Source organism: Podarcis muralis, chromosome 12 (genome assembly GCF_964188315.1).
Source record: "Podarcis muralis chromosome 12, rPodMur119.hap1.1, whole genome shotgun sequence".
NCBI lineage: Eukaryota > Metazoa > Chordata > Lepidosauria > Squamata > Lacertidae > Podarcis > Podarcis muralis.
Window position 1 is genome coordinate 24,401,535 of NC_135666.1, and position 27,016 is coordinate 24,428,550.

Genomic DNA, 27,016 nt, shown 5'->3' on the forward strand with positions numbered 1-27,016 from the left:
GTAGGTTCATATGGAGAAAGGCAGTCCTTGAGGTATTGCTGTCATGAGCCATTTAGGGCTTTATAGATAAAAAAACAGCACTTTGAATTGGGCCCAGAAAATAATTGGCAGCCAGTGCAGTGCAGGGTCGGTGTAATATGCTCAAACCATCTTGTCTCTGTGTGCAACCAGGTTACTGAATTCTGCACCAGCTGAAGTTAAGGTAAGCAGTTCTGCCCCACCAACTGCTACTGAATATTCCCTTTTGTATGTTCAATACAGAGGTACCTCAGGTTAAGAACTTAATTCGTTCTGGAGGTCCGTTCTTAACCTGAAACCGTTCTTAACCTGAGGTACCACTTTAGCTAATGGGGCCTCCCGCTGCCGCCGCACCCCCATTTCTGTTCTCATCCTGAAGCAAAGTTCTTAACCCGAGGTACTATTTCTGGGTTAGCGGAGTCTGTAACCTGAAGCGACTGTAACCCGAGGTACCACTGTACCCACAGGTACTGTGGGTGCTTAACACCTGAATAGGGCTAAGTTAAACAAAGACCAAGAGACAGCCGATAAAAGCCCAAGGAGTGTAGAAAACATATTCCAAGCTGCAAAAACAAATCAAAACACTAATAAACGTCATATGTAGCAGGAAGGTTTGATTATGTTTTTGGCAAATGTTGGGGTTCTGCTAAGGTTCCAGCAGAATGAACTTCACAAATTCTTTGCAACATGCTCATCTTCCACGCCCTCCCTTTCTTCTTTCCACTAATGCTTCAGACAATTACCTGCTTACTATTACAAAGCCAACAACCCAGGAGTCCATTTAACATCTTTTCATTTTTAGATGTTGTACGTATGACTTTGAAAATAGTGACTCGTATCACTATTAAACAATCCACTACCGTTTATTGAGATGTGCGTGCTTTCTCTTGTTACAATACATAAAGCAGAGCATGCAGTGTTAATTTTGCCATTGGAGAGAGAAGAAATTGTCAAGTGTCCTGGGATCCCCCAAAGTCTTTCAGCTTCTTCTCTTGCTAGTAGATCCGGAGAAAGATGGCAGCTGTTATGCTTCTTGAAGCCTGTTTGGTCTGTTAATGCAACATTAGCAGATTTATCTTTTTGAAAGTGAAATTCTTAAAGTGGGAAGTAATTGGTTTGATACGTTTAAAGAACACCTGCTGGGATAATTACCCATCTATCTCACACTGAGGATGAGAAGATGAATGAAATAAGAATTGCAAAAGCTTTATTGGCGCAATGCAAGATCAAGGATATTTGATGTTAAGGAATGAGTTCAATGTCTGTTTCAGAAATTAAGAGCCACCTTCCGAAGTTGCCAAAGGGTTTCCATTCATACAGTGGTACCTCGGGTTACGAACTTAATTCGTTCCAGAGGTCCATTCTTAACCTGAAACTGTTCTTAACCTGAGGTACCACTTTAGCTAATGGGGCCTCCTGCTGCCACGCAAATTCTGTTTTCATCCTGAAGCAAAGTTCTTAACCTGAGGTACTACTTCCAGGTTAGCAGAGTCTGTAACCCAAAGTGTTTGTAACCCGAGGTGTTTGTAACCCAAGGTACTACTTTATTTACCACCAGAGATTCAACTGCACATGTTGTCAGTCTTCCATGGGACACAGGATTAGGAAGGACTGAAGCGCTTTGGCCTTCCCATGCATTCTTATTCTATGAAAAATGAATGTGGACATGGACATGGGTGGCACTGTGGTCTAAACCACTGAACCTCTCGGGCTTTCTGATCAGAAGGTCGGCAGTTCGAATCTGCACGATGGGGTGAGCTCCCATTGCTCTGTCCCAGCTCCTGCCAACCTAGCAGTTCAAAAGCATGCCAATGGAAGTAGATAAATAGGTACCGCCGCGGTGGGAAGGTAAACAGCATTTCCATGTGCTGTGGTTTCAGTCACAGTGTTCCGTTGTGCAGAAGCATTTTAGTCATGCTGGCCACGTGACCCGGAAAGCTGTCTGTGGACAAACACCATTTCCCTCAGGCTGAAGCGAAATGAGCGCCGCAACCTGATAGTCACCTTTGATTGGACTTAACTGTCCAGATGTACTTTACCTTTACCTACCTATTCTGTGAAAGGAATTCAAAAAGTTAAGACAGCCTCACCCTTCCAGGTCCAGTCGGAGCAACACACTGCCCAAATTGACAGCGCATAACAAACAAGAAGTTGCATTAAATAGACTAGAGGAGGAAAACCACAGACCCTCCAGGCCTTTCTATCAGGCCTCAGATATTGTTTGGCTTGCCTGGAATGTGTCCTTGAACACTGATAGTATAGGATGGCTCTGAAAAATTTCAAGAGGCCAACGTACAAACAAACAAACAAACAAACAAACAAACAAGGCAATGCACACCCCATGGTACGTTGGGAAGTGACTGGAAAGAAGAAAGGATACTATAGATAACAGCAAATGTGGAGAGAAAGGAATAAAATAGGACATGGGGTGATAAAAGAGGGTATACAAGTACCAGGGTTAAGGGGCAGAGGTTATAAAAGGTCCGGCTTCCTTCTAAAGGCCTTAAAAGTCTCAGGCAATACAGTAACTTCCACAGCTGTTTATGATATCCGTCTTCAGGACCATAACACTGGTCAAGTTCCAAGCAGACAGAGACTGCTTAGGCCTGTAATTTTATGGTCGGCTTTAGGGAGCATTAAGATTACTTTGGTTTAATGTTCTGACATCTTCTATGAGTGTAACTCTCAATTCCTGGGTTAAAACTCCCATTGAGGTATTATTATTTCCTTGCATTTAGTATATATATTTGTTTAAGAGCTGTAAGCTACATAACTCTATAGTTTGGTCCTGAAACTTACATTAAACAGCTGATGCATGCATTTGCTTTCCAAAATATGCATCAGGGCCAATACACACCCAACCCACATGTGTGTGTGATTACTTTATGCATGCTTTTTTTAAAAAAAAAAACAAAAGTAAGAACTTCAACGACACAAAAAAGTAATGCGGCAATTGCCCCTCAAATATGGACCCAGGTTCAAATTCCTTCTTCTGTTGCCTTGCTGGGTGGACTTGGGTATGCTCTTGTGTCTCAGCCTCAGTTTGCCACCTATAAAATGGACCTAGTGTCACAAACATAGTACGATGGCAAAAAAAACCCACCCCAAGATCAAATAAAATAACTCCTTAGTGAACAAAACTGTAATTGCCAGTTGTTTTCATAAATATTTGAATAAAACACTCTTATGATTGGTGTTTTGAAGAATGTGCTTGCTATGTTCCTCCTCTGCATTTCCCCAAATATAACAAACAGCATCCAGGCTACGTTAAGTCGAATACCCTAGGGATAAATTCCTACCAATTAAGAACTGGGCTCAAATTCTTCCAACATTGCTCTCGCCCTTCATTGCTTCTTGCTTTCCCTGTTAACACCATCAATCACTAGGGGGGAGGAGCGGAGAAATCCTTGCCTCAGGTTCTTGCACTGCGCACTGCTAACTTCACTGTCTCTCCATGTGTCCAGCGGAATTTCTATTTGCTGTGTCATCTTGCATCTGGAAGCTATCCCCTCTTTTACTGTCATTCCACCTTTATTTCTTCCCACCACAATAAACTACCATAGATTATAGCTTTGCAAACTGTTTTTGACGTATAAACATCCATTACTGGGGTGAGTTGTTCCCCCAGCATTCAACTATTCTCACAGCAGCAGCAGCAGCAGTAGCAGAGGCAGCCACCAGTAGTTCATGGGTCAAAACCAGCAGCAGTCACTGTGTGAGGAGGACTGAGTGGGAAGAGAAATTCCTGTCCATACTTTTAAGCCAGGGGTAGGGAAACTATGTGGCCCTCTAGAACTCTCTATCTCTCTGGCCCTTGGAGCTCTCACCAGACCACACCCCATACCAGCCATACTTCGTGCCCTCTTGAAGTGTTTTTCTCTGGCTGGAATGTGCCCTCATTCTCTGATATTGCCTCTTGGTTGCCTGGATGGAAGATAGAGAGGGGTGTGAATGTATGGAGAAATCAGAGGCAAAAAAAATAATAAAAAAAATCAAATCACATTAGTTGCTTTGTTCACTTTTATTGCTGGCATTATGTCCCCCACAGAAGGTTGTGCAGAAGGGAAATGCAACCCTTGGTCTGAAAAAGGTCCTCCACCTCTGCTTTAAGGAGTGAGGGTGGGGGAGCAGCATGCAAGTCCGCAGTGGGCATTGGAAAATGCAAGCACACAACTGGATCAATCCTCCCAGGACACATGCATACTGCTGCCATCAGCAGCAATGACTGTTCCATCTCACCTACAGGCTTGCACATTGCTGGCTGCAGCGGCAGAGGAAGCAGCTCAAGTGCCTGGGGTGCACCATGGGGCCTCCGGAGTCTGCCTGCCTCCTCCCACTCAGCCGCCCTACAGCTGGGGGGGGCAGGGTGAGGCAGCGGGTGGACCATTTGGACAGCATGGAGCCTGCACACATTCAAGCCACCACGTCTCTCCCAGGAGAAATGCGTGGCTCAGGCGCACTGCAGGCCCTGCGGTGAGTGCTGCCTGGCATTTTGTTACCCCCCTCAGTGGTGACACCCAGGACAGACCGCACCTACCGCGCCCCTTCCTCCGCCCCTGGTTGCTGTGACTCCCCCTGCCTCCAGGTATGGGCAGGAATTCTGCTCCCCTTCTGATGACCACGAAGCAGCTGCTGGCAGCTTTGCCTAGCAAACCACTTCACCAGCCACTGTTGGGCAGCTGCTCTTTCTGCATGCGGGAAAAGGGAATGCTCTGGCATGATTTTGTATGACTCAGAACACTTTGCATTGCCTGAAGAGATCATTCCTCTGCCCCCTTAACAGTTGCTTAGAAGGAGGGCAACCTCTGAAAGGTACAAGCCGTGGTAGCCATGAGAAGTGAGTTAGTTTGCAGGACTCTTTCCATTTCCACACATTTTTGTTTTGTTTAGCATGAACTCTTGGGGGGTTTCAGCTTCAAGTGGGCAAACTGGCCTTGATGCCAATTCTCAACCTTCCCCAGACCCCACACCCCGGTACCGGTGTTGTAGTAGGCCAGCTGCTGGTTACAATCTGCTTCATTGCAGCACTGGTTCAGAGCTGGCTGCAGAGGCTGACAAGGTCAGGCACTTTATCAACAGTGCCACCACCGTCACATTAGCTAGAACATCTCAAGAAGGTCAGAGGCAATGTGAATGAATGTTTGATATACAACACTCTCTTCTCCTGCTGGTCAAGAGAACTCCCTGACGCTGTTTTCCCCAGGTTTCTCCAAAACCCTAGTGTTTGCATTGAATACATCTGCCATAAAATGTAGGCAACTCCTAATTCCAAGAGACACCTATTTCATTTTGGCTTTCTGGTGGTCCTTACCTACCTTATATTATTGGTCCAGCTTAGTAGGCTCCATCCTGACTTGTAGCAGCTAGTGGCTTTTTACCCAGAAATACCAGGATTCAAACCCAAACATGTGCCCATGAGATGGCCAAATCAGTTCTTCATTTTTCTAATCCTAAATTCAGTTTGCTACGGTTCTGCGTATTTTTTTATTGTTTAAAAAAGAAATTCTCATTAAAAATGGTCAAGTATTTGTATGTGCTTCTGACTCAGATACACATTTTTGCAAGCAATTTCCCACTAATATAATCAATCCTTATGTGTTATTTTCACTAATAGATGCAGTCTATGCACACTTTCCATCAACGTACACATTTTTGGTTGAAGAACTACACTAAAAAATTCAGTGAAGTGTGAACTTTGAAGGAAAGCTATGCTTTGGTTTGCATATTGTTTCAGCAAGTGTGGATTTGGTAGGCTGGTATTACAATGTGAACTGGACTGGATTTTTCTCCCATTTCTAGTTGTCACTAAGCTTGTCCCAGTTTTTTTACTGAGACTTATGTGGGGTGCCCCGACAAAAACTCAATTGCTGGCATTATCTGATTGCAGCCCCGAGTTCCCAGAAAACAGAGAACCATCTGACAAATCTGAGAGGTGCATTCATTTTTCCAGGTGAGAGACTAGTGACTTGCCTCTTGCTTGAAACCATGTATGTCTGCTGCAGCTCATTACAAGAAATGCCAGTCACAAAGCAGATAGAAGTGCCAGCATTTTCATCTGCAGTCGGATTCCTGGGTTTCAATGAACCCAGAATGGCAGCTGCTTTCTCACTACTCAAGGTCTGTGCCCTTGTGGAAATAACTACAATTCAGATGGTGTCCTTTCTGCAGGAAAGTGCAGTTTGGGAAACCTGGGGCACAGAGGAATGTGGATTCTGATGGTGGATTTGGTTTGCTTGTGGTAGCTCCAAGGAAGGGTGCTGCCAGACAAGGACTTAATTTGCAAGGTTGTTACAAATGGTTCACAGGTTTGGGCTTGGTTTTTTTCTTTTCTTTTTTAACTTACTGGATTTTTTCTGGAAAGGGTAGATGTGGATCAATAGGGGCAGTGGTATATGGACTGGCATTTTGATGCAAACACTTTCATGTGGATGCACAAGGAGGACCAATCCCATAATAAGCACTTGTATGGAAGCACCCAAAAAGATTCCACCACATGAGGAATGGACATATACATCAGGTCTTAATATGTGTTTGGTAAGTTAATTTTGAAACGGAATTAGTTCCAGTTCACATTCTCCAAAAAGTAACTAATTCAATTCCCAATTCATTCACGTGGTCCTCGGCATTCCTTCCCCTCACACCCTTCAGAATTTTACAAGCTTCTCTGCTAAAGTATAAATTATACTTAAGACAACTAAGAAAACACCAACATACTTTATCAATCAAAGAGCTCAGATTTCAGGCCAATTCATGAGTGGTGATGTATATAGAACCACAGAATCACAGAGTCGGAAGGGGCCACAACGGCCATCTATTCCAACCCCCTACAATGCAGGAATGATTTGCCCAACATGGAGATAAAACTCACAACTCTGGGATCAAGAGTCCTATGCATCTACATATATAAATGTGCACTATCTTCTCCAAGAGGAGTTACTCAAATCAGCTTATAAAATATTAAAATAAACACAACAACAACAACAAATCTTAATTAAACTAAAAGCAGCATCAAGAAACAACATCATAAAGGACAAAAAAGCAACAATTTGTAGGTAAATTACATTAAGCAACAATGGAATCCAAAGCTTGTTTTAGAAGAAATCATGTCAGATGTTGATGGAATACGAAAAAGGAGGGAGGGGACCTAACTCCTTGGGGAAGCGAGTCCCATAGATTAGGCATCACCATACAGAAAACCCTCTTGGGGTATTACAACAAGTTGTGCCTCAAGAGGCAATGGGACACGTCAGAAGGGCACAGCAGCTGATCTTTAAAGGATGAGCAGATGTTCATAGGAGGAGACAATCCTTCAAGTGGCTCACTGTACAGATATACAGATAACTTCCATACAGGAAAGCCATGTGTATCCTCATTCACACTAAAACAATTCTACAGGGCTCACATGAACCTCATGATGTGGATATGGAAAGGCATTCACAGCTGCATAGCAGGCAGAAAGCTGTTGAGGTCTGAAGATCTTGTTGGACGGAGAAGGGTCATTGCTCAATGGCAGAGAATACACTCCACAGGTTCAATCTCTGGCATCACTGAGTAGGACTGACTCCCTAGCCTGAAACCCTAGAGAGTTGCTGCCAGTCAGTGGATAAAATGAGGAGTTACTGGGCCATCCTCAGCACAGGAAATTGGTGTAAATCATGCCAGCTTAAATTGCGGGCATAAAGTATGCTGGATGCTGAGCTGCTGGGCCAAACGGATCTCAGCTCAGGACTGATTCCTTAGACCAGTGGTGGCGAACCTTGGCACTCTAGATGTTTTGGAACTACAATTCCCATCATCCCTAGCTAACAGGACCAATGGTCAGGGATGATGGGAGTTGTAGCCCCAAAACATCTGGAGGGCCAAATTTGGCCATGCCTGCCTTGACTTAGTATGACACACCCACCTGTGTGTCTATGTGAAAACTGCATGCCCTCCAGATGTTTTGGACTAAAATCCCCATTATCCCTGGCAACTGAGCCATGGTGGCCAGGGGTGATAGAAGTTGAAGAGCATCAGGAGTGGGGACAGTGTTAAGGAAAGCTGGGCTGAGGCATTTCAAGTAAATATTACCATGTTAAAAACAGGGAGTGCCCAAATCTAACTGCAATTCTAATATTTTACAGAGTGAAGTCTTCCATCTTTAATTCATCTTTCAGCTCTAGCTATTATTCAGGCAATAAGAAAACTAGGATAAAACATTTCAAAAGATACACATAATGTTTCAGGCTCAATAAATCCTTGTTATCTCTTGGTCTTAGAGGGGGAATATCTAAAATTGTAAACGCATTTACTCTACTGCATAGCACAAAATGGGAGGAATTATTAATGGCTAATTTTATCCATTCCTGGGTTGTTTCTTTTTACACGTAATGATGAAATTAAAATGATGTATCTTAAAGATACTTGTACAATCAAAAGAATAAGAAAAACCTGATTATGTAGGAGAAATTGTATCCTGTTTATAGACTGTTTCCTTTTTCTTCTGTTTTGCCTTAGCCACCTTTTTTTGCTTGTGAAGAATGGAACTTTGAAGAGCACAAGGCTTATTTTCACAGCCCACAGTATATAACTATGTCAAACACACTTCAAAAACAGTTGCAATCTTCTAGTCATTAAAGTGAATTGTTAATGGGTTTTACCAACTTGATAGCTAAATAAGGCTCCTAAAATGTTTCCCAGCAAAATCTCTTCTGAAGTTTTGTGAGCCTTGGATAAAGCTGCTTTATTATTATTTTTCTTGGAGGACATGAAGTTCTGCTTCTCAGTTATCATATTTATGCAATTCGGAGCAAGAAAGAACTAATTTATTTTAAGTGCAAAACCCCGTCAGCTACAGTCTCTTGCTATGACAGTGGATTTTTGTTCCTTGTTTGGGCTCTGAATTGGGCTATAGCTCAGCTATAGTAAATTGCAGGAGAAACTGCAACAGAATGTTGCAGGGGATTCTTCCCAGTCTGTAACAGGAACATTCCTCCTCAGGGCTGCAACCAGCATGGAACAGGAGCTTTTGAGAAGTGTATTAAATAAAGCAGTTTTCAAAGAGTCATAATAAAACTTTGTTGAAGAAGTATTGTGGGGTATATGACCTCAAACTGGAATTTTAAAAATGGCGTGTTGAAAATCAAATTTAGCTTTGTCAAGGAAAAGAGAGCTTTTATCTCATGAAACAGAGAGGTCCAGATCAGAAATATAGAAAACCTGATAGAGTGAGGATCTTTAAGTTTTAAAATGCTAAGATGTTTTTGTTTCCACTGTGCATAAGCAGGGGGAGGTAAAAGGTAGAAGCAAGCACACATTGCTTACAAATGCTAATTTCCTTAAGGCAACCATTCCGGTTAATGTTGCAAACTACCCAGGTTCAACTTGCAGCCATTGATGTTTGAAAGCAGGCTTCCTTGCTTGGCCTGATTTATTTCTAGTCTACCTCTCTGCTAAAGACCTGATCAGCAACTAGTGGCTAATTTTACACCTCGGACAGTTTTACGGGGTCCTGCCCTTTAGATGGTAGCAAGTATGGCTTCAAAATGTGGAAAGCCAGCTCTGCTCCATATGGTGGCCACCTTCTCCTTCTGCTGCCCCAGAGGGACCCTGAAATTCTGTCTCAAAATCCTCCCCCGACAACATCACTGCCAGTTGTGCTATTTAGCTTATCTGTCCAGAGTTGCTTTTGTCAGGTCTGTGCTAATTTTTGCCTGAGCTACAGCCATTAAAACAGGGGCATGATATGGGCTGGTTGCGATTGCGGCTGATACTCATTTGGAATTGTGGGGCAGAAGGCAGAGAAGCCAACAGTAGGTGGAGCCAGAGCCAAGGCCAGGCAGAGCCAACTCCCTCGAGTTTTTGCCCTCTTCTTCCCTGCTGAATTCTATAATGGAAACACTGAGACAGAGGAGGAGGCAGCTGACAGCGAGGGTCACCCTCTGGCATTAGTAAGAAGGGAGACAGTTGGGGGCCAGTTGGATGAGCTTCCATTGGCTGTTCATGCAATATAGTCAAGGAAGGGGAAGTTTTTCAGCCTCTCTTTAGTACAGGCACGTCCAACAGGTAGGTCGTGATCTACCAGTAGATCACTGGATGTCTGTGGTGGATCACTGGTAGATCATTGGCTCCCCCCAAAGAAGCTGAACTGTGGCTCCCCTAAAAAAAAGCTCAACGTTTTACTTCCTCCCTGAAAAAACTCAACAATTTTGACCCGAACCCCCAAAAAGGGGGTAGATCACTTCCAGTTTTTAACTCTGTGAGTAGATCGCAGTCTCTTGGGAGTTGGCCACCCCTGGTTTAGGACATTTCAGCCTCTCTTCTTTCATAATCAAAGATAAATAGGTGCTGTAGATGTGCACCATAAAGCTGGCCATTGAATGTATAATTATACATTCTGTTTGACGACAGGGTCTATCTATTTCTCTTATTTTTTCTAAGCACCACTGCTTTCCCATCAAAGAGTGGCACAATGTACCAATAAAGTGTTTCTAACGATGCCGGCTGCACCTTAATCTGCAGGGTGCTTTCTCTTTTTAAACTGCCTCTCTATCAACTTTCTATAACCATAGATTATAGAGAGGGATAAAAACACATGTTCTACATAAGGCGCCGTGCATACAAAGTAATAAATACTGTATATGTGAATTGCAGGTTCTTTGCCATTTGTGCTCCGAAGGAATGGGAAGTATAATAGAAACAAAATTCAGCCACGGACTAGCGGATGTGCAGTAGAGAGACTCCATTATCTGAACTGCATTATCTGAAAAACAGGCACAAAACCCTCTGGGCTCCTTTCTCTGCAGAGATGAGCCTCCATTACATTCAGCAACGGTATATATTACCACCAGACGGATGGTTACAGCATCTTTCAGTTACTTCTGCACCATCCCTAGTCATCTCAGGTTGTTTTCCCTTCCTCATCCATGAAAGCCCTGACCAAATAAAAAAAGATTTCACAGTGCTTTGAAAGCAGGTTGCACATGTGAAGGATGCAACAGGAAGCTTTGGGCTTCCATCCCTCCTTCATCATATGCAGATGAACTGAACTTTAGTCCAAACTGAGGATCACACAATCAAGCTACTCTTTCTCCTTAAAATAATAGGTTGCATGATGAGTGGGTCCCAGTGGTGACTGGTACCCATTGATAGGGCAGAAAGCAGGGAGACCAACAGTAGGTGGCGCCAACATCTGGAAAAAACATGTTTGTTACAGATTTTCATAATAGAACACTGCCTGGAGAATGTGCATTTTGCCCACAGAATGTACAAAATGCAGTTGAGATATGTGCTGTCCCTGAGGCCTGTTGAAGATTATGCATATTGACAAAGGAAGGTACAATATTTGGTTGAAATATGCTGAGTCCTCAAAGCTTTCTGGGGATTATACACAATGGCAGGAGGACGTACAAAATTTAGTTGATATATGGACATTTCCCAAAAACCTGCTGGAGATGATGCATATTGACCAGGCAATGTGCACAATTCCCTCTTCATGGCTGAGTTATGTGCACATTCTCCATGAGGCACAATAGCAGGTTGTTTTGCAAACTAACTGCTCAGCTGACATTCCCTCTAACATAAATGCAAGGTGAATACTGGGGCCTGTGCACATGGGCGTATTCATGCTGTTTCCATAGTAAGTAAGCAAATTTTTATTTATACCCAGCCCTCCCTGGCCAAGACTGGGCTCAGGGCGGCTAACATCAAATATCAAATACATTAAAACACAATCAAACAATTGGTTAAAATACAATTTAAAAAATAGAATCAGGATAAAATTAAATGACTGCCCACAAATTACAACCATAGGGGTCGGGAACCTCAAGTATTCATCAGGGCCAGCTATCCATGTTGGTCCCACATGAGCTGATAAAAGGGCAAAAGAGTAGTCTCTTTTGAACATTAGGCCTGGGTGATGTATCAATCCATTGTCCAGGGCTGATGTGAGGGCCAGAGTGCAATGGCGCCTTCACCCGGTGGTATATTATAGGTGGGGCTTGCCTGCTGGTGCCTTACCTTCCATCTCTGGCTGCTTTCTTTCTCCCTGCGCTGGGCACTGGCGGCAGTTCCACCCTGGCACCTTGCGTGGTGGGGGCTGATGCTCCTTGTTCCTCCCTCTGTGCAGCAGGGACTGATGGTGGAGGGAGCTGCTGCAGGTTCATCCCGGTGCCCCACAGGGCCGGGGCCGATGCTCCTTCCTTTTCAACATTGTGATGTATCACTATAGCATGATGTTTAGCTGATGATACATCGTAATGTTGAAAAGCTGATATTGCCAAGTCTTATTCAACATATGCCCCTCAGGCAAGCCCAGCGGACATAGTGAGGGGGCAGTATTCTCCACAATTACAGTGGTACCTCGGGTTAAGTACTTAATTCGTTCCGGAGGTCTGTTCTTAACCTGAGGTACCACTTTAGCTAATGGGGCCTCCTGCTGCCACCGCGCCGCTGGAGCATGATTTCTGTTCTCATCCTGAAGCAAAGTTCTTAACCCAAGGTACTATTTCTGAAGCGTATGTAACCCGAGGTACCACTGTATTCCTCCCAAACCTGTTGCCATACCAAAATTGGAAGAGCATGAATTAAAGGAGAGGAAGTAAGAGTGAATATATGCCAACTATTAATTAGGAGTAACAAGAAACACCATAAAGGAAAAGCAATAAAGAAATAAATAATAAATATGCACTTCCCATTGTTCATTAAATAAAGCAACAGTAGAAGTCGATAGAATCAGTGGCAAACACACATGTCCTAGGCAAATGGAACAGGAACATGAGTGAGATTGGTGAAACCAACGAGTATGAGGAGAGATAACCAGGACCAAAGCCACAAAGGCATTTAAAAATGAATCAAAGAAGTTTTATGTTCAATCCAATAAGAAAGAGGGAGCTAATGCAAAGCTGCAGATAAAGGAAAAGAGCAACCAAACTGAAAAGAAAGGAAACTTCAATGAGCAGAAGAAATCACAACAGGTATTAAAGGCTGCAGAGAAGAGGGAAACCATGTTAATGAACATTACAATAACAGGAGGTCCATGGGCCTCTGTCATGAACTGGCAGGATGACGGGGAGGAAGAAGAGGAGAAAGTAGATCCTGATGAGGGTTGTAGCTGGGCCTGGGACACACCGGGGCAAGCAGGGGATGGGGAAGGAAGTACTCACAGGGTGACAGAGGATGGCGAGGGGATGGGGGTCAGTGAACAGGAAGCAGAGTCAGAGGGGCCCCTGTCCCCACAAACATGGCAGGCTCTGAGGCGTGGGGAGCAGCAGGATGGCTGAGGCAGGCTGTGGCAGGCAATGGCCCACAGCCCAGCTCCTTAGTTGGCCAGGTGAGGCACACTAGCTCTGGGAGGAGGTGTGTGATTCCTCAGCTGGAGTCGGCTTGAAACAAGTGAGGGTCACATGCCTTGTCAAGCCCAGATGCTGCAATCAGCATGCAAAGTACAAATGGGAAGCAGAGCCGAGATGCTGTGTCTGTTCAGCTGCCCATGTGGATGGACATTGACTTGGGTGCTCCTGGACCTCTATGGGACTGTGCTTTGGGTTTGACTCTGGACTAGGTTTGTTATATTTTGCAGAGCAAAAAAGGGGACACTATGACAGCCATTCAAAGCAAGTAAATGGAATTTGTCTCAAATTTTACCCCTGAAAAAGAGGACGTGACCTGGGGGGGAAAAGGCACATGGGAACCCTACTCTGGACTGTATCCTGACTGCTAGATTTCAGACTTGGCTACTTGGATTGACCCTGGACTGTGTTTCCTGACCTTTGAACTTTAGCCTTTGCTTGCATGGATTGACACCCCCCCCCCGACTTTGAACTTTGAACTTGGTAGGCTGAGTAGGCCAGGGGCTCAGTACAGCCTCTGGACAACTGGAGCCTAGTTTAAACTGACCCAAGCATTGCTGAATGCCTAGATCAGGGTAAATATATATTTAGGTCCAAACTGTTCAGTTACGAAGCTTGGATCTGAGGAGCAACTGATATCATCACCACACTGACAAATAATTTGTTTCTACTGTAGCAAGGCTCTTCTCGTAAATTGATTCAAATATGGTTTATATTTCAGTAAAATGTAAACAGTTGTCATCTGTTGGTTGTTGTTTTTTTTAAAAAATACCATTTCCTCACCGTTAAAATATTCAGTCCCAAAGCATTTAGAAACTTACACCATATTCCAAAGAAAAGGTTAGGAGGAAGACAGCACGTCCCAAATGAGATTATACTGTTCTTCTTTTCTCAAAATCTGACTTCATTAGTTCAACTGCCGCTAGAAAGATTTAACTTGTATGAAATATTTTTATATGCCACATCTCTTAAGGACTTTGTAACTTAGAGACATTTCTTTAAAAAAGAGAGAGAGTTTATGGACTGATTTTCATAAATTAGCAATAAATTTATTTATTTAAAAGAATTGTAGTTTAAATACAGCCGCCAGGGCTGCAACACATTTTCTTCACACAGACCAACAAAATTTCTTTTTATGGACATTGAAGAATACAAAATTTATCCTATGTAGGAATGGGATCTACAACCAGAGGGTAGATCTACCACCTCAAGATGGACTTTGCTTTTTGAGGGTTATAACCAACTATATGCATATCCCTATAAAGACTTATGGATCTGGCTTCTTCATTAGTCTGAGCAACCAAGAGACTTGCTCTCGCGGCCTGCCTTTTCCTCTCCCGTCCAGGAACGAGGCCCTGCTGTATTTTCTTTCTGAGCACCCTGAAAGAGACATTTTCCTCATTGCACTGAATTTTCTTTGTCCCTCTCAGAATGTGTGGATCCTGTCATCTGTGTGTGAGTTAACAGCCAGATAGCTTACCTGATTCATGTACAGAAATTGTTTTCATGTTATCATACATCTTGGCCATTAGCAGTTCAGAAAGCCGGAGCTGAAATTGAATTATGCTGCCATTTGACAAGTTCAAAACAAAAATGTCAGGCAAGGGGCAAATATTAAGCTCATGTGTGTTTCATATGCAAGTGAGCTGCAGCCTTTTGTTCTTTCTGAGAGATGAGGAAATGTGTGCCTGGAATATGTAGATTTTTTTGTGGATTTGCATTCCCTACCCCCTTTCTCCTCTGTTATAACTGTTTTTTTCCTGGCAGCCCAAAGAGAAAAACGTTGCTTTTTCGGAAGGCCGGAAGGCCTTGAGTCTAGTGAGAGACTTGCTCAATTTGCTTGACATCTTTTCATTAATTACAACAGAAATTCGATCAGGGCCTAAGTGGCCACCTAAATGGCTTTATAATGCATTGGGACATGGGGAAAAAGTGAAAATGGTTGTAGAAACTATATCTCCTAATTTTCCTAAACTGTTATATATGTCCATTTGCTAACTTAGGCTGCCTAATCATTTCCTCCTTGCACAGAAGACTTGAGACAGCAGAAACAGATAGTTCATCATCAGAATGGACCACACAGCTTTCAAAATACACTGAGGGTAGCAACACCAGTGTTGGCTGTTCATCATCATCATCATCATTTGTACAGCACTTTCAAAATATTTCACATTCATTATGTATCTGGTTCCAATCCATCGGAATCCTGGAAGCCATGACTCAGGTTTGGGGCAAGTTCTCTTTGGTGAGAGAACAGCAGTGATTGGAGAAGGTAATAAACAAGAACTGAAACATACACACAAATGTCCATAGGGCAGATGAAGAAGTAATGCACTGAGGTATAAAAATAAAATGTGATCAGTACAACTGAAACAGTAGTAGCACCAAAAGAGGGAGAGGAGGAAGCACAGTAAAAACACATACCCCCAAACACCAAATACACAATAGGAAAGGCACAAGACCAAGACAAGGAAGGTAACTCAAGAGAGAATGAGACAGAACTGCAGGTAGGATTGGACTGAGGCAAAGGATGGGTCCTTCGCTGGAGAAGAGGCAAAAGGCTTCAGTGGACTCTGTTGTTCCATCCAGTAGGAGGCATCATTCCTATGATTAATGTCACCCAGCAATCTCAGGTAAAGCATATTTTTCAAATTTATTATGTGCTAACGTCAATAGATCTAGAGCACTCAGTGTCTCAAATCTTGCTCTAACTTTTGCTGGGAAGGGGAAATCAGTATGCAGTTCATGGTTTTGATACACAAGCCGATAACAACAAATCTTGTGGCAGCATTGCATTTTTTCTTTTCAATTCTTTGGCATATGCCTCAAAAGGAAACACAAGGCAGGATGCAGACAATGGCAAGTACAGTGCTGCTCGGACAATGAAGTATTTCCACCTTCCTAGTGTACCCCACTGTATCTTCTCTAGATCAGGAGACCTTTCATGATGGCATAGGATGCAACACGGGGGCTGCCACTGCATATACAAGGTGGGTGGTGGAAATCAGAGGCCTCCTCTTGCGCAAGCTAAACTGCCTTTCACTCGCAGAAAGAGCTCTCTGGATCACAGCCATTGTGGTGGCTAACTTCAAATGAAGAGACTCCTCAATAACCAGTGTCTCCTTGGCCTTCTAGAAATACTGCAATGGCTGTTTACCTAATTGAGGTTTCATGTACATGAGCAGTGAACACCAAGGTAAGATTTCGTCTGAAAATCCATTTGGATGGGCACTCTGCTTGTTGGAAGCTGGTCATGCACAGGATGACGCTGGCAATGCCTCTGAGAAGAGAGTGTTCACACTGGAACAGAGAAGCTTGCTGGCACCCTTCTTGGTTTGAAGGCAGAGGAGAGACTGACTTTCTTAAATAACAGTGGTCCATTTCTAAGGAGATTGCTTCCATTGGACTGTCAAGGATGAGGCAGTTGTCATTCTGGAAATATAAATGCATCTTTTGTTCTTTGTGCAATAAGTGTATTGAACAATGATTGCAGGATGGGAGAGATGAAAGCAGTAAAGCACCTATTATATTTCTTTCTTTCTTAAAAAGATGCTATCTAAATGCAAAAACTGAAGATGATTTCAGGTAAAAGTCCCACCTTGCTGCAGGGCTAGTCCAGAAGAATGACAGATCTCATTTCCTGTGACAGGAAACAGCTATAAAAATAGCACTTTCAAAAAAAAAAAAAATCCATTCAATTTCTGTATTCAGTTGAATAGTTATATATAGGAATCTATTTTTTAAGTTGTGTATCTGTGTGGTGCACAGCATCCAGCAGTAACATTGCTTAATTGGGTTGAGTAATACAACTATTATTATTATTATTATTATTATTATTATTATTATTATTATTATTATTTCCACAATTCAACCTTTGCTCACATTGTGGGGAATTTGCCCAAAGAGTAAAGACAGCTGCCAAATAACCGAGGGTGATTTAAACCAGGGATGGCTAACCTGTTGTCTTTCAGATGTTGTTGAACAAGAACTCCCAAAATTCCTGTCCATTGGAAATGCTTGTTGGGTCTGATGGACACTGGAGTCTGACTTAAACATCCAGAGGGCCACAGGTTATCTACCCTTGATTTAAATATGTCTAGAATTCCAAGCTTATTCTTGGAATTCTTACTTATTCATTTATAACCTACCTCCCCTCACCCAACATAGAACTCAAGGTGGTGTATGCAATGTTCTCCTTCCGCTTTTTATTCTCACAACCACCCTGTAGATCTTGGGAAAGTTGATTGGCCACTATCTTCGTAAGCAATCAAATCACACTGATCATATGCTCTGCAGAGCTTCCAGCTTCAGTTCACCATTATCCCTTGCATTGCAACAACTAAAACAGGGGATGAGATTGCATGGAGGTTGTGGCTGTGTTTGATTCGCTAATGGGCCATGGGTCTGACAAAGTGAAACAAAATATGTGAGTTTTCTTTCAAGTAAACCCGTTGCATTTACAGTTTACACACAGGAAAAGTACCTCAATCTAAGAATGAGTCGGTTATAATCTCTTGGATTTCACTGAAGGTTGAGACAAATGCAACCTTTCAAGTTCTAGAATTTAACATTATGAACAAGTTTGAGTCACTGTTTTTCAATAAAAGCAGAGAGAGAAAAGGCATGCCAAGAAAAGCCCAAATCCTGCTTTTGATTAAGTGAAACTTTTATTTATTAATCAACTGGAATTTGAACTGTTCAACCATGTAGTCAGTTGAAAACTAAAGTTACCAAGAGTGTTCCTTGCCAACATAAATATCACGTACGGCTATGCTTTCCCATGTGGGTGGATGCTATTTTGAATGAAGTGTTATTTGGAGAAGGTAATTATTCTAATATGAAAAATCATTCCATTTTCATTCAAGTGACTAATGCTATGCCATCATTCAATTTGATTTTAGAAACAGAAAAACATCATGGCAAATGAATCTGCATAAAGTTTCTGTCTTGTTTTATACCCACTTCCAGAGACATCTCATAGCGTCTGCTCTTTTCCTGTCGTGCCATATAGAGGGTTGGCAAAGGAAGCGGCCATGATGTCATTACTGCGAAACAGCTGAAAGAAGGGAGGAATAAGAAGTTTTTTCAAAACAAAGTGTCAAATTGCAATAAAGTATAACCACAGCAAATGAGATTTCTAAATAAAATGAAAACTAATTTCAGAAGAGAAGTTCATATAAGTTACTGCCAAGAATGGGCAAATATGTTGATTTCAGTTTCTCATTTCTCCACATTTGCGCATCAGCTTGTAATTGGCTCCCAGTACGTTTCCGAGCACAATTCAAAGTGTTGGTGCTGACCTGAAGGAGCGTCTCCACCCCCATCGTTCTGCCTGATTATTATTATCATCAGGAGGGATGGGAGGTCAGGACTCTGCAGGGAAGTTGATGGGACTCATAGATGCCAACTCCCTGGGGCCCTGGGTGCCCGAGCACCCACAAAATTCCCCATGAAGGGGTTAAAGGTAAAGGTAAAGGTACCCCTGCCCGTTCGGGCCAGTCTTGCCAGACTCTGGGGTTGTGCGCCCATCTCACTCAAGAGGCCGGGGGCCAGCGCTGTCCGGAGACACTTCCGGGTCACGTGGCCAGCGTGACATCGCTGCTCTGGCGAGCCAGAGCCGCACACGGAAACGCCGTTTACCTTCCCGCCAGTAAGCGGTCCCTATTTATCTACTTGCAGCCGGGGGTGCTTTCGAACTGCTAGGTTGGCAGGCGCTGGGACTGAGCAACGGGAGCGCACCCCGCCGCGGGGATTCGAACCGCCGACCTTTCGATCGGCAAGCCCTAGGCGCTGAGGCTTTTACCCACAGCGCCACCCGCGTCCCCCATGAAGGGGTTGGGTACCCACAAATTTCAGTGCTAGGGCTGTACACGCTGCACGACACCCACGGCCCTGGGCACCCATGATCCCAGGGCCAAGTTGGCACTCCTGATGGGACTACTATATTGACTCTGCTAGTGCATTTATGCAGCCCCAGCCTCATTGACACCTCCCTCTCCCAGTAAATGGCAGTGATAGCATTTCAAGGAGGCTATGCTTGTGGCTCTTGGTCACCAGGGAAACTGCCACCAGGAATTGCCTCAAGAATCTTTCCCCTGCTACCCAGAGCCTCTATATCTTTTTCATTACCCTGTTGTGTAAGCCACCAATTTGCATGTAGGAAGTACACATGCGAAGGATTATCCAATTCATTTTAACACCAAGGCTACTCCACACAGGCAATGAGAAGCATGTACAAGAGTGAACTGAATACAGAGCTGGGTTGCAAACCTGGAAGCACAGACTGATTATGATATGATAATGTTTCATTTCAGTCTTTTATATAGTTACAAAACTTGACATTCTTGCTAATTAGGGCAACCAAGCAGAAGGTCCCAGGATCAATCCACATTCAGGTAGGCTTGGGAAAGAAGTGTCTGAAACCCTGGAAAGCACTGCTAGACAGTGTTGACAATACTGAGCTTCCCATGTTCCTAAATGCAAAAGAGGACAAGTCTCCCCCATCCAAAATAGGTATGTAGAAGAGGGATCTTTTTCCAGCAGGTGTAGTTTATGGAACTGAAATTCTCTCTTCTACACTACTGTTAAAGGTGCAGAAGCCCTCTCCTGTTTTGCACCCTATAGCTGATGTGGCTGATGGGACATGGTTCTGTATCATATTTTCTAAATCTTTAATAAGATTATTGATAGATTTTATTTTATTTTATTTGGTACTTAAATGGATGTGGAAGAAAAGCCACACTGTGCATATTTACTCTGCGTACAAGAAGATGAATGTCAACCTCCAGGCAATGCACTCTTGTGTTTTAGTCATTGCAGACTGTTTCTAAAGCAACTGCCTTGCTGATAAGCGTAAGGTTGCCTGCCGCACAGCTTTGAGAGGAGTAATGGAGGATTGCATAGCTGAACTGAGCATCCTGTGGTGAAGCTTCTGGGCTTGGGCTGCCAGGCTCCATGTGGGGAAACTCGAGGATTATGGAAAAAGAAGAATGCAGCCATCACTCGATTTCTGGAAGATTTTGGAATTTATTTGTGATCGTACCAAATGCTTGCTATATTTGATAAGAAACACATGATATCATCCTTTTAAAAAGACACAAGGTCAGATCCAGGCTACGTTTGTTGCATGTTTCAGTGAGTTTCAATGGGAACTATGTACAACTATCACTTTCAACCGGTTGTTGCAAAATGTGGTGGTATCAACTCTGCTACTGAAGACTGAAGAATGAGGCAAATATAAAAGTCCATACCCAGATACTCATGATGCAGAACTGTGCTTTGCAAATCAGCCTGGTCAGGCTAGCTAAGTGCAGAGCCATTCATGCACAATGGCGACCCAAGGGCTGAGCCATAGGGGGCCATTGGCAATGCAAGAGAACTGTCCTTCCCCACGCCTGGCTCTGAGGAGTAGACAGAGACAGGAGAATTGGCAGGTTGCCAGGGTGACGTGTGTGTGTGTGTGTGTGTGTGTGTGATGTCACCAAAAAATGTCATTTTTGAAATCTAAAGATGTCCTGGGCACAAGAAGGAGAAAGTAGGCAGAACTCTATGCAGTGCAGACTGAGAGGCAGAACTGATTGCTGCTTTGGATGCCAAGCTAGCTGAAGCTACAAGAGGGGCAAGATATAATGTTCTGCACCCCCTATACTGAACACTTTAGGTTTAAATATTTGTAAAATAAACCATATTTCTTAAGTCACGACAGTCTCTGTCCCATCTTGACTCCCAATGGAAACATGACTCTGGGTAAGTGCCTGGAACCTCATGGAATCTTGCTCCCGCTTGGGAGGGATTGGGAATGGCACGCACCCTTCGTAACACTGTTCTACATTAATAAACTTTTTCTTTTGCATGAGCAGCTTAGACATATGCAGGTACTCAATGCAAGAAGCGCACCAAGGTGAACAAAGTTTGACCGGGTCAGAACCTCTAGAACCCATATTTAAATCCATTGAAAATGGATTCCTGCTCCATCCTTACATATGAACCACTTTCTTAGCACAGTAGCTGATGAAACCAAACTACTGTATTAGTATTCTTGTAACAATTAGCAAATGTACGCAAGGCTTTTATACGCAGCCCTGAGCAGTTTCAGAAGGATGAACTCCTCATCTACCGGTCGTGGATTGGAATCATTTTAACAATTCATTCTAGGGCACATAATTCTTTCAGAAAGCATTTTTAAAAGAACACTATTCACACCTACCTCCTGCTGTGCCTGCCACGGAGAAACACTGATCTGAACTCCCAGTGAGGCAGCATACTCTGTAGACTACAAAAGAGACAGGCATTAGCTTCGGGCCAACCTTTTTCAACAGTGAACAAAACAACAGTAATAGTGCCAACTCTATCAGTCCTAAAGCTTGCAGCTTTAAAAAAAAGAAAATAAAATACTCATATCATAAGCTGCCTAGGGAACCTGGTGTTATTTTTAGGAGAGTGCTAGCAAAGCCTCTTGGACTGCTGCGTGGGTCTGGTAAACTTTCTGAATGCACATATTGCTAAAAGCAGAAGAGCCAATGGCAATACATTGACATACCAGTAATTGGTCTTCTGCTCATTAGGACAGAAAATGGAAGGGAGATTTTAGTGTCCCAATCCTAAAACAAGCTGCAGTAGCAGGTAAGAAGTGAAGTTCCCCAAGGATCTCCATTGGCACCAGGAATTCTTAACTTGTCCATAAGTGACCTGAAGTTAGTGGTGGCCATGTTTGCAGATGACAACAAATAACGCAGGGGCAAACAAAAAAGGACTGCAAAGAGCTGGCAACTGTGGTTCAGTGTAGGTAAGTGTAACGTAATGGACATTGGGTCAAATAACCTTGACGCCACAAATATGCTGATGGGCTCTAAGCTAGTGTCCAACAGCTGTGGAAGCAAAGTGAATTCCATGCTGGGGTCATTAAGAAAGGGACAGAAAATTACGTAAAAAATAAGACTATTGTGATGCCTTTATGAAAATCTATGGTGTGACCACACTTGCAATATTGTTTACAGTTCAGGCCACCAAACCTTGAAAGGATGCTGCCACGGAGCTGGCAAGAAGGAAAACTAAAATAACTGAAGGGTCTCAGCAGCTCAAATACAAGTAAATAATGTTTAGTTTTTTTTAGGCATAGAGGGTAAGTGGAAACATGATAGAGGCTTATACAATTATGTCTGGTGTGAAGAGGTTTTGTCTTTCTCTCATAATACTGGGAGTTGGGGTCATACAATGAAGCTGAATTTTAGAAGATTCAAGACATAAAAGTTGTACTTCACACAGCACACAGTTAAAGTAGGGAACCTGCTTCATAGAATCGTAGAGTTGGAATGGATCTCAAAGGCCATCTAGTTCAACCCCCTGCAATGCAGGAATCTGACAGGTGGCCACCCAACCTCTGCTTTAAAACCTCCAAGGAAGGAGAGTCCATAGAATGTGGTGGTGGCCACCAACTTAAGTGGCGTTAAAAGGAGATTAGGCAAATTAAATGGCTCCTAGTCATGATGGCTATATGCCACCTCCAGGATTAAAGGCAGGATGCCTGACTATCAGTTGCTGGAGGAGCAACAGCAGGAAATGGCTATTGTCCTCATGTCCTGGTTGAGGGTTTCCATTAGGTACCTACTTAGCCAAAGCAGAGACATCACCTTGCGAACAAAGGTCTGTATAGTTAAAGCTATGGTTTTCCCAGTAGTGATGTATGGAAGTGAAAGCTGGACCATAAAGAAGGCTGATCACCAAAGAATTGATGCTTTTGAATTATGGTGCTGGAGGAGACTCTTGAGAGTCCCATGGACTGCAAGAAGATCAAGCCTATCCATTCTGAAGGAAATCAGCCCTGAGTGCTCACTGGAAGGACAGATTGTGAAGCTGAGGCTCCAATACTTTGGCCACCTCATGAGAAGAGAAGACTCCCTGGAAAAGACCCTGATGTTGGGAAAGATGGAGGGCACAACGAGAAGGGGACGACAGAGGATGAGATGGTTGGACAGTGTTCTTGAAGCTACCAGCATGAGTTTGATAAAACTGTGGGAGGTAGTGGAAGACAGGGGTGCCTGGCGTGCTCTGGTCCATGGGGTCACGAAGAGTTGGACACGACTAAATGACTAAACAACAACCACCTACTTAGCCACTGTGGGAAACAGGATCCTGGACTATATAGGTGTTTTTGATCTGCAGGGCTCCTCTTATGCTCTTAGAACAGGGTGCTTATAATGGGGCATTTTAACAGCTATGGCAATGCTATGTCACAAAACATGCTTCCGGGCTGGCTATGCTCTGCTATTGGACAATCATTACAGGCAGTTACCATGTCAAAAATCCTTAGAGTCACAATGTCTGATTTGTCAATTGCTCATTAGAAATGCAGTTACATTTTTAATTCAGTGATCAGGTTCCTTACAATACATGCACCACAGATGCAGAGAAAGAGAAAGAGAGGGAGAGATGCTCTTTGAGTCCCATTAAACAAGGGCATAATTTTGAAGAAGCTAAGCATACTTAGATACTAATGAAACAAATGGTTCAGGCAGCCCAACCTATGCATGTTCACTTAGAAGTTCCACTTTGCACAATGAGACTTATTTTCCAAAAAAAGGTGCACAGAATTGAACTCCCAGTTCAGTTCTTAAATCACACTAATTTTAATGAAACTTCTTCTAGATCGGCCTGAGTAACTTTCAAATATTTAAGGAAAACGAAAGGAATTCAATCAGAGCACCTTAGGCTATCTTAATTTGCACTGAAAAGATAGCTTCTGACAACTTCAACAAAAATGCATTAAAAAAAAATGCATTTAAAAAAGAAAAAAAGAAAAGATAGCTTCTGATTCTGACATCATCATGCTTCTATTTTTCAACCTGCCACTAAATGTATCCTGCCTGGATCTGTTTGAACAAACATAAGAGCGCAGAGATGAAATTGGAAGGACTGCAATGAGTGTATTTCTAACATAGACACAGACCTCTTACAAGTGAATGACAAAATTGCAACTGCATCAATCTAATCTAAAATCAGATGTGAGGAGGCTTTTACTGAAAGTAAGTGACACATCATGGTTAATTTTACTTAAGAGATGAGCAAAATCTTATCACATATTCATGAAAAGATAAAGGAAGTTTTGTTTGTCACTGCAATCCTGCACTGCAGTGCTGATCAGAGCATGGCAGAGAAGATGCAATAAACTTAATTTGCTTCTTGATTCCAAATAGTTCTAGATAAAGTCCATTTCATTAGTTTTTAATAAATAGGGTTAATAATTATCACAAGTGGTTGCAAAGTAATTGTAAATGCAGTCAGAGGAACATCATAGAGATTTAACGCAGAGCAAAGTTTCTGGCCCATAGTGTTGTTTGGTGTTTGCCTCTATTTTTAGGAAGCACAAAGGCGATATGCACCAAATAGGTTCCTAATTCCATTTGTAGGGTTTTTATAACAACAATAAGCTCTTTGCCACTAGCAAATGCGATTCGGGAAGCTCAAGCCAAAGAGTAAATTTTCTGCTACATTTGGTTTGCTCTCAGTACAATTTTGCTGCTGTACATATTTTGACACCTCGGTGACAGGATTAAAAAGAAGGCTGCACACAGCATTTCATGTTTCCGGAATTTCAGAGGAGTTGCACGAGTATCACAGGTGGAGTGAAGGAAATACTAGTCTTTTATGGATGCAACCCATCAAGCACTACAGTTATACAATTGCCATATTTTGCAAATCAATGCATCCAAAAATGCCATACCAGGTGAGATTATTTTATCCAGTGTTGTCTGCTCTGCTTTACAGTAGTTCCACAAGATTTCACTCCAAGGACTTTACTTACCATCTACTTTGTTTAACTGAAGACGCCAAAGATTGAAACTGCAAAGCATGTGTGATACCACTGCTACCCCCAGCTTCAGAGAGAATATGAACAGAAACTCACGCTGGCGTCTCCTGGATTTACCAGCCTTCGGCAAAAATAATAACTGTGGCAGCAGAGATATTCCTAGCACTGAATTGCCTTCAGAGTAGAGTTTACCAGTGTGCTGAGAATAACGTTGCAACAGGAATCTGTTCACAACTGCCAGTAAGAAATGTCATAGTTTTGAAACGCTTGTATTCTCCATTTAAATACCTTCACTGAGGGATCCTCTCATTTCATTTGATGGACAATATACTGGGAAAACAATTGTAGGTTTATTCTATCCATTTCCACATGTGTAGGAAAGGCTGCTTCACCCACCTTTACACTCCGTGCCTCATAAAGTGGGTTGTCAAATGCAGTTTTGAGGATCTCTTCCTGTTTCCTATAAAAAGACACAGTGTCAAAGGCTACTGCATGTTGAGACTACTTTAGGTTACGAAGATGACAGGAGTCAAAGGGGAAACAAGGACCAAAATAAATTCAGATAAAATGGTACCCTAGTAATTAGAATTATGCCATGGGAAATACAATAAAAATAGCTTCTTTTCCATCAAAGTGCTAAATTAAATGGACTTTCCAATCTTAGATCCTCCCCTGGAGGGGCAAAGAAGATTTTCATTGCATTCTAAATACCATTTGATGCGATTTGTGACCAAAAGGGTCACAATTTGAATATCATCATCATCATCTGAGCAAAACAATTTAATCCAAAACCTGTAATTCCCAAAGAAACATTCCAATGGAACAGAAAAATATCCCAGCTGCCCACAAAGGTCTTTCAAGTTGTTCATCTGAATCAAATCCGAGGTATCGTTTTTAACTGCAAACCTTCTGCAAAAAAAAACACCTGAGCCTGGTATTGGACCCTCTAAAGTTTCCCATATAAAAGAAAGCTCTATTTCTGCCACAGCTGCCAAAGTAATGATTAATTCTTGAAAGATTACAGTATATTCTTTTACATAACTACACAAGAAAATCAATGGATAAAAAGGGTATAGCTATTCCAGAAATATCCCAAATAATGTGGGAAATTCCCCCTCAGCCTTTTGTTTTTTTCATGTCTCTCCCCCTGCACCCTGCCAATATTATGGAGATCTGCATTTAGCCTTATATGTCTCCAACAAAAATAACTTAGGCTAATATGAATTTTGTGTTGTTTTGCCAGACTTATATATCATTTTAAAATGTTTCTCACAGATTAGTAGCAATGGTCAGAATTCATTCCTTAATATTCTCTTACATTTTTGCTGTTATAGCAAAGTCTTTGCTCTGTTTTCCAGCACAGAAATCCTTCCCCAATAAATACGTTATAGAGCTGACCTAAGAGTGTGTGGTCTACTCATTGCAAGAGGGGCAGAGAGAGGGTGGGCAAGAGCTTCAAAGCAGACTAAAGAGGATTTGCAAAAAGGGTTTAATAACCTATATTCCACACTATATTGCTGCTTAATTCTGAGAGTGTTTTTAACTCTGCTTGGAACGCTCTCCTGCTTGAAAGTGTGCAAACACCTATGTTCTAATTCTAGGCATCCAGATGATTCTTTTGTTCATTACCCACATGTGGATCAAATCTATTTTCCCCTCCACAATATCTACATTAGAAAAAATGATGCATGGGGAAAGGAATAGTCACCTGTCTTTTAGCTCCATGGTCCTGATGAAATTCACCAACACCCTTCCCTGGTGCTGCTGGTTTTTAAAGAATTGTAAAGAGGTGGCAGATTGCTGATGTCTTTTATGGCCTGGCCTTCAGGGCCAGCTGCTCGTTATCAGAATCTTTAAAACAAAG

At 42.7% G+C, this 27,016-nt stretch overlaps 1 protein-coding gene across 5 annotated transcripts in view; it reads right to left on the reverse strand.

The window, feature by feature from the left end:
* Nucleotides 1-15,008: 15,008 nt before the first annotated feature.
* MALRD1 (MAM and LDL receptor class A domain containing 1) overlaps nucleotides 15,009-27,016 on the reverse strand; it is a 233,090-nt gene continuing 221,082 nt past the window's right edge. For 4 of the 5 annotated variants that reach the window (XM_077936862.1, XM_028750689.2, XM_028750687.2 and 1 more), the window contains 3 exons: nucleotides 25,549-25,612; nucleotides 21,553-21,618; nucleotides 17,995-18,402 (listed from right to left, as the gene is read on the reverse strand). In XM_077936862.1, coding sequence (XP_077792988.1) covers nucleotides 18,322-18,402; nucleotides 21,553-21,618; nucleotides 25,549-25,612 — 211 coding nt within the window. In that variant the 3' untranslated portion in view covers nucleotides 17,995-18,321. Of the gene's footprint in view, nucleotides 16,779-17,994; nucleotides 18,403-21,552; nucleotides 21,619-25,548; nucleotides 25,613-27,016 lie in introns of those variants that run through there. The other variant, XM_028750688.2, reaches the window with a different exon arrangement.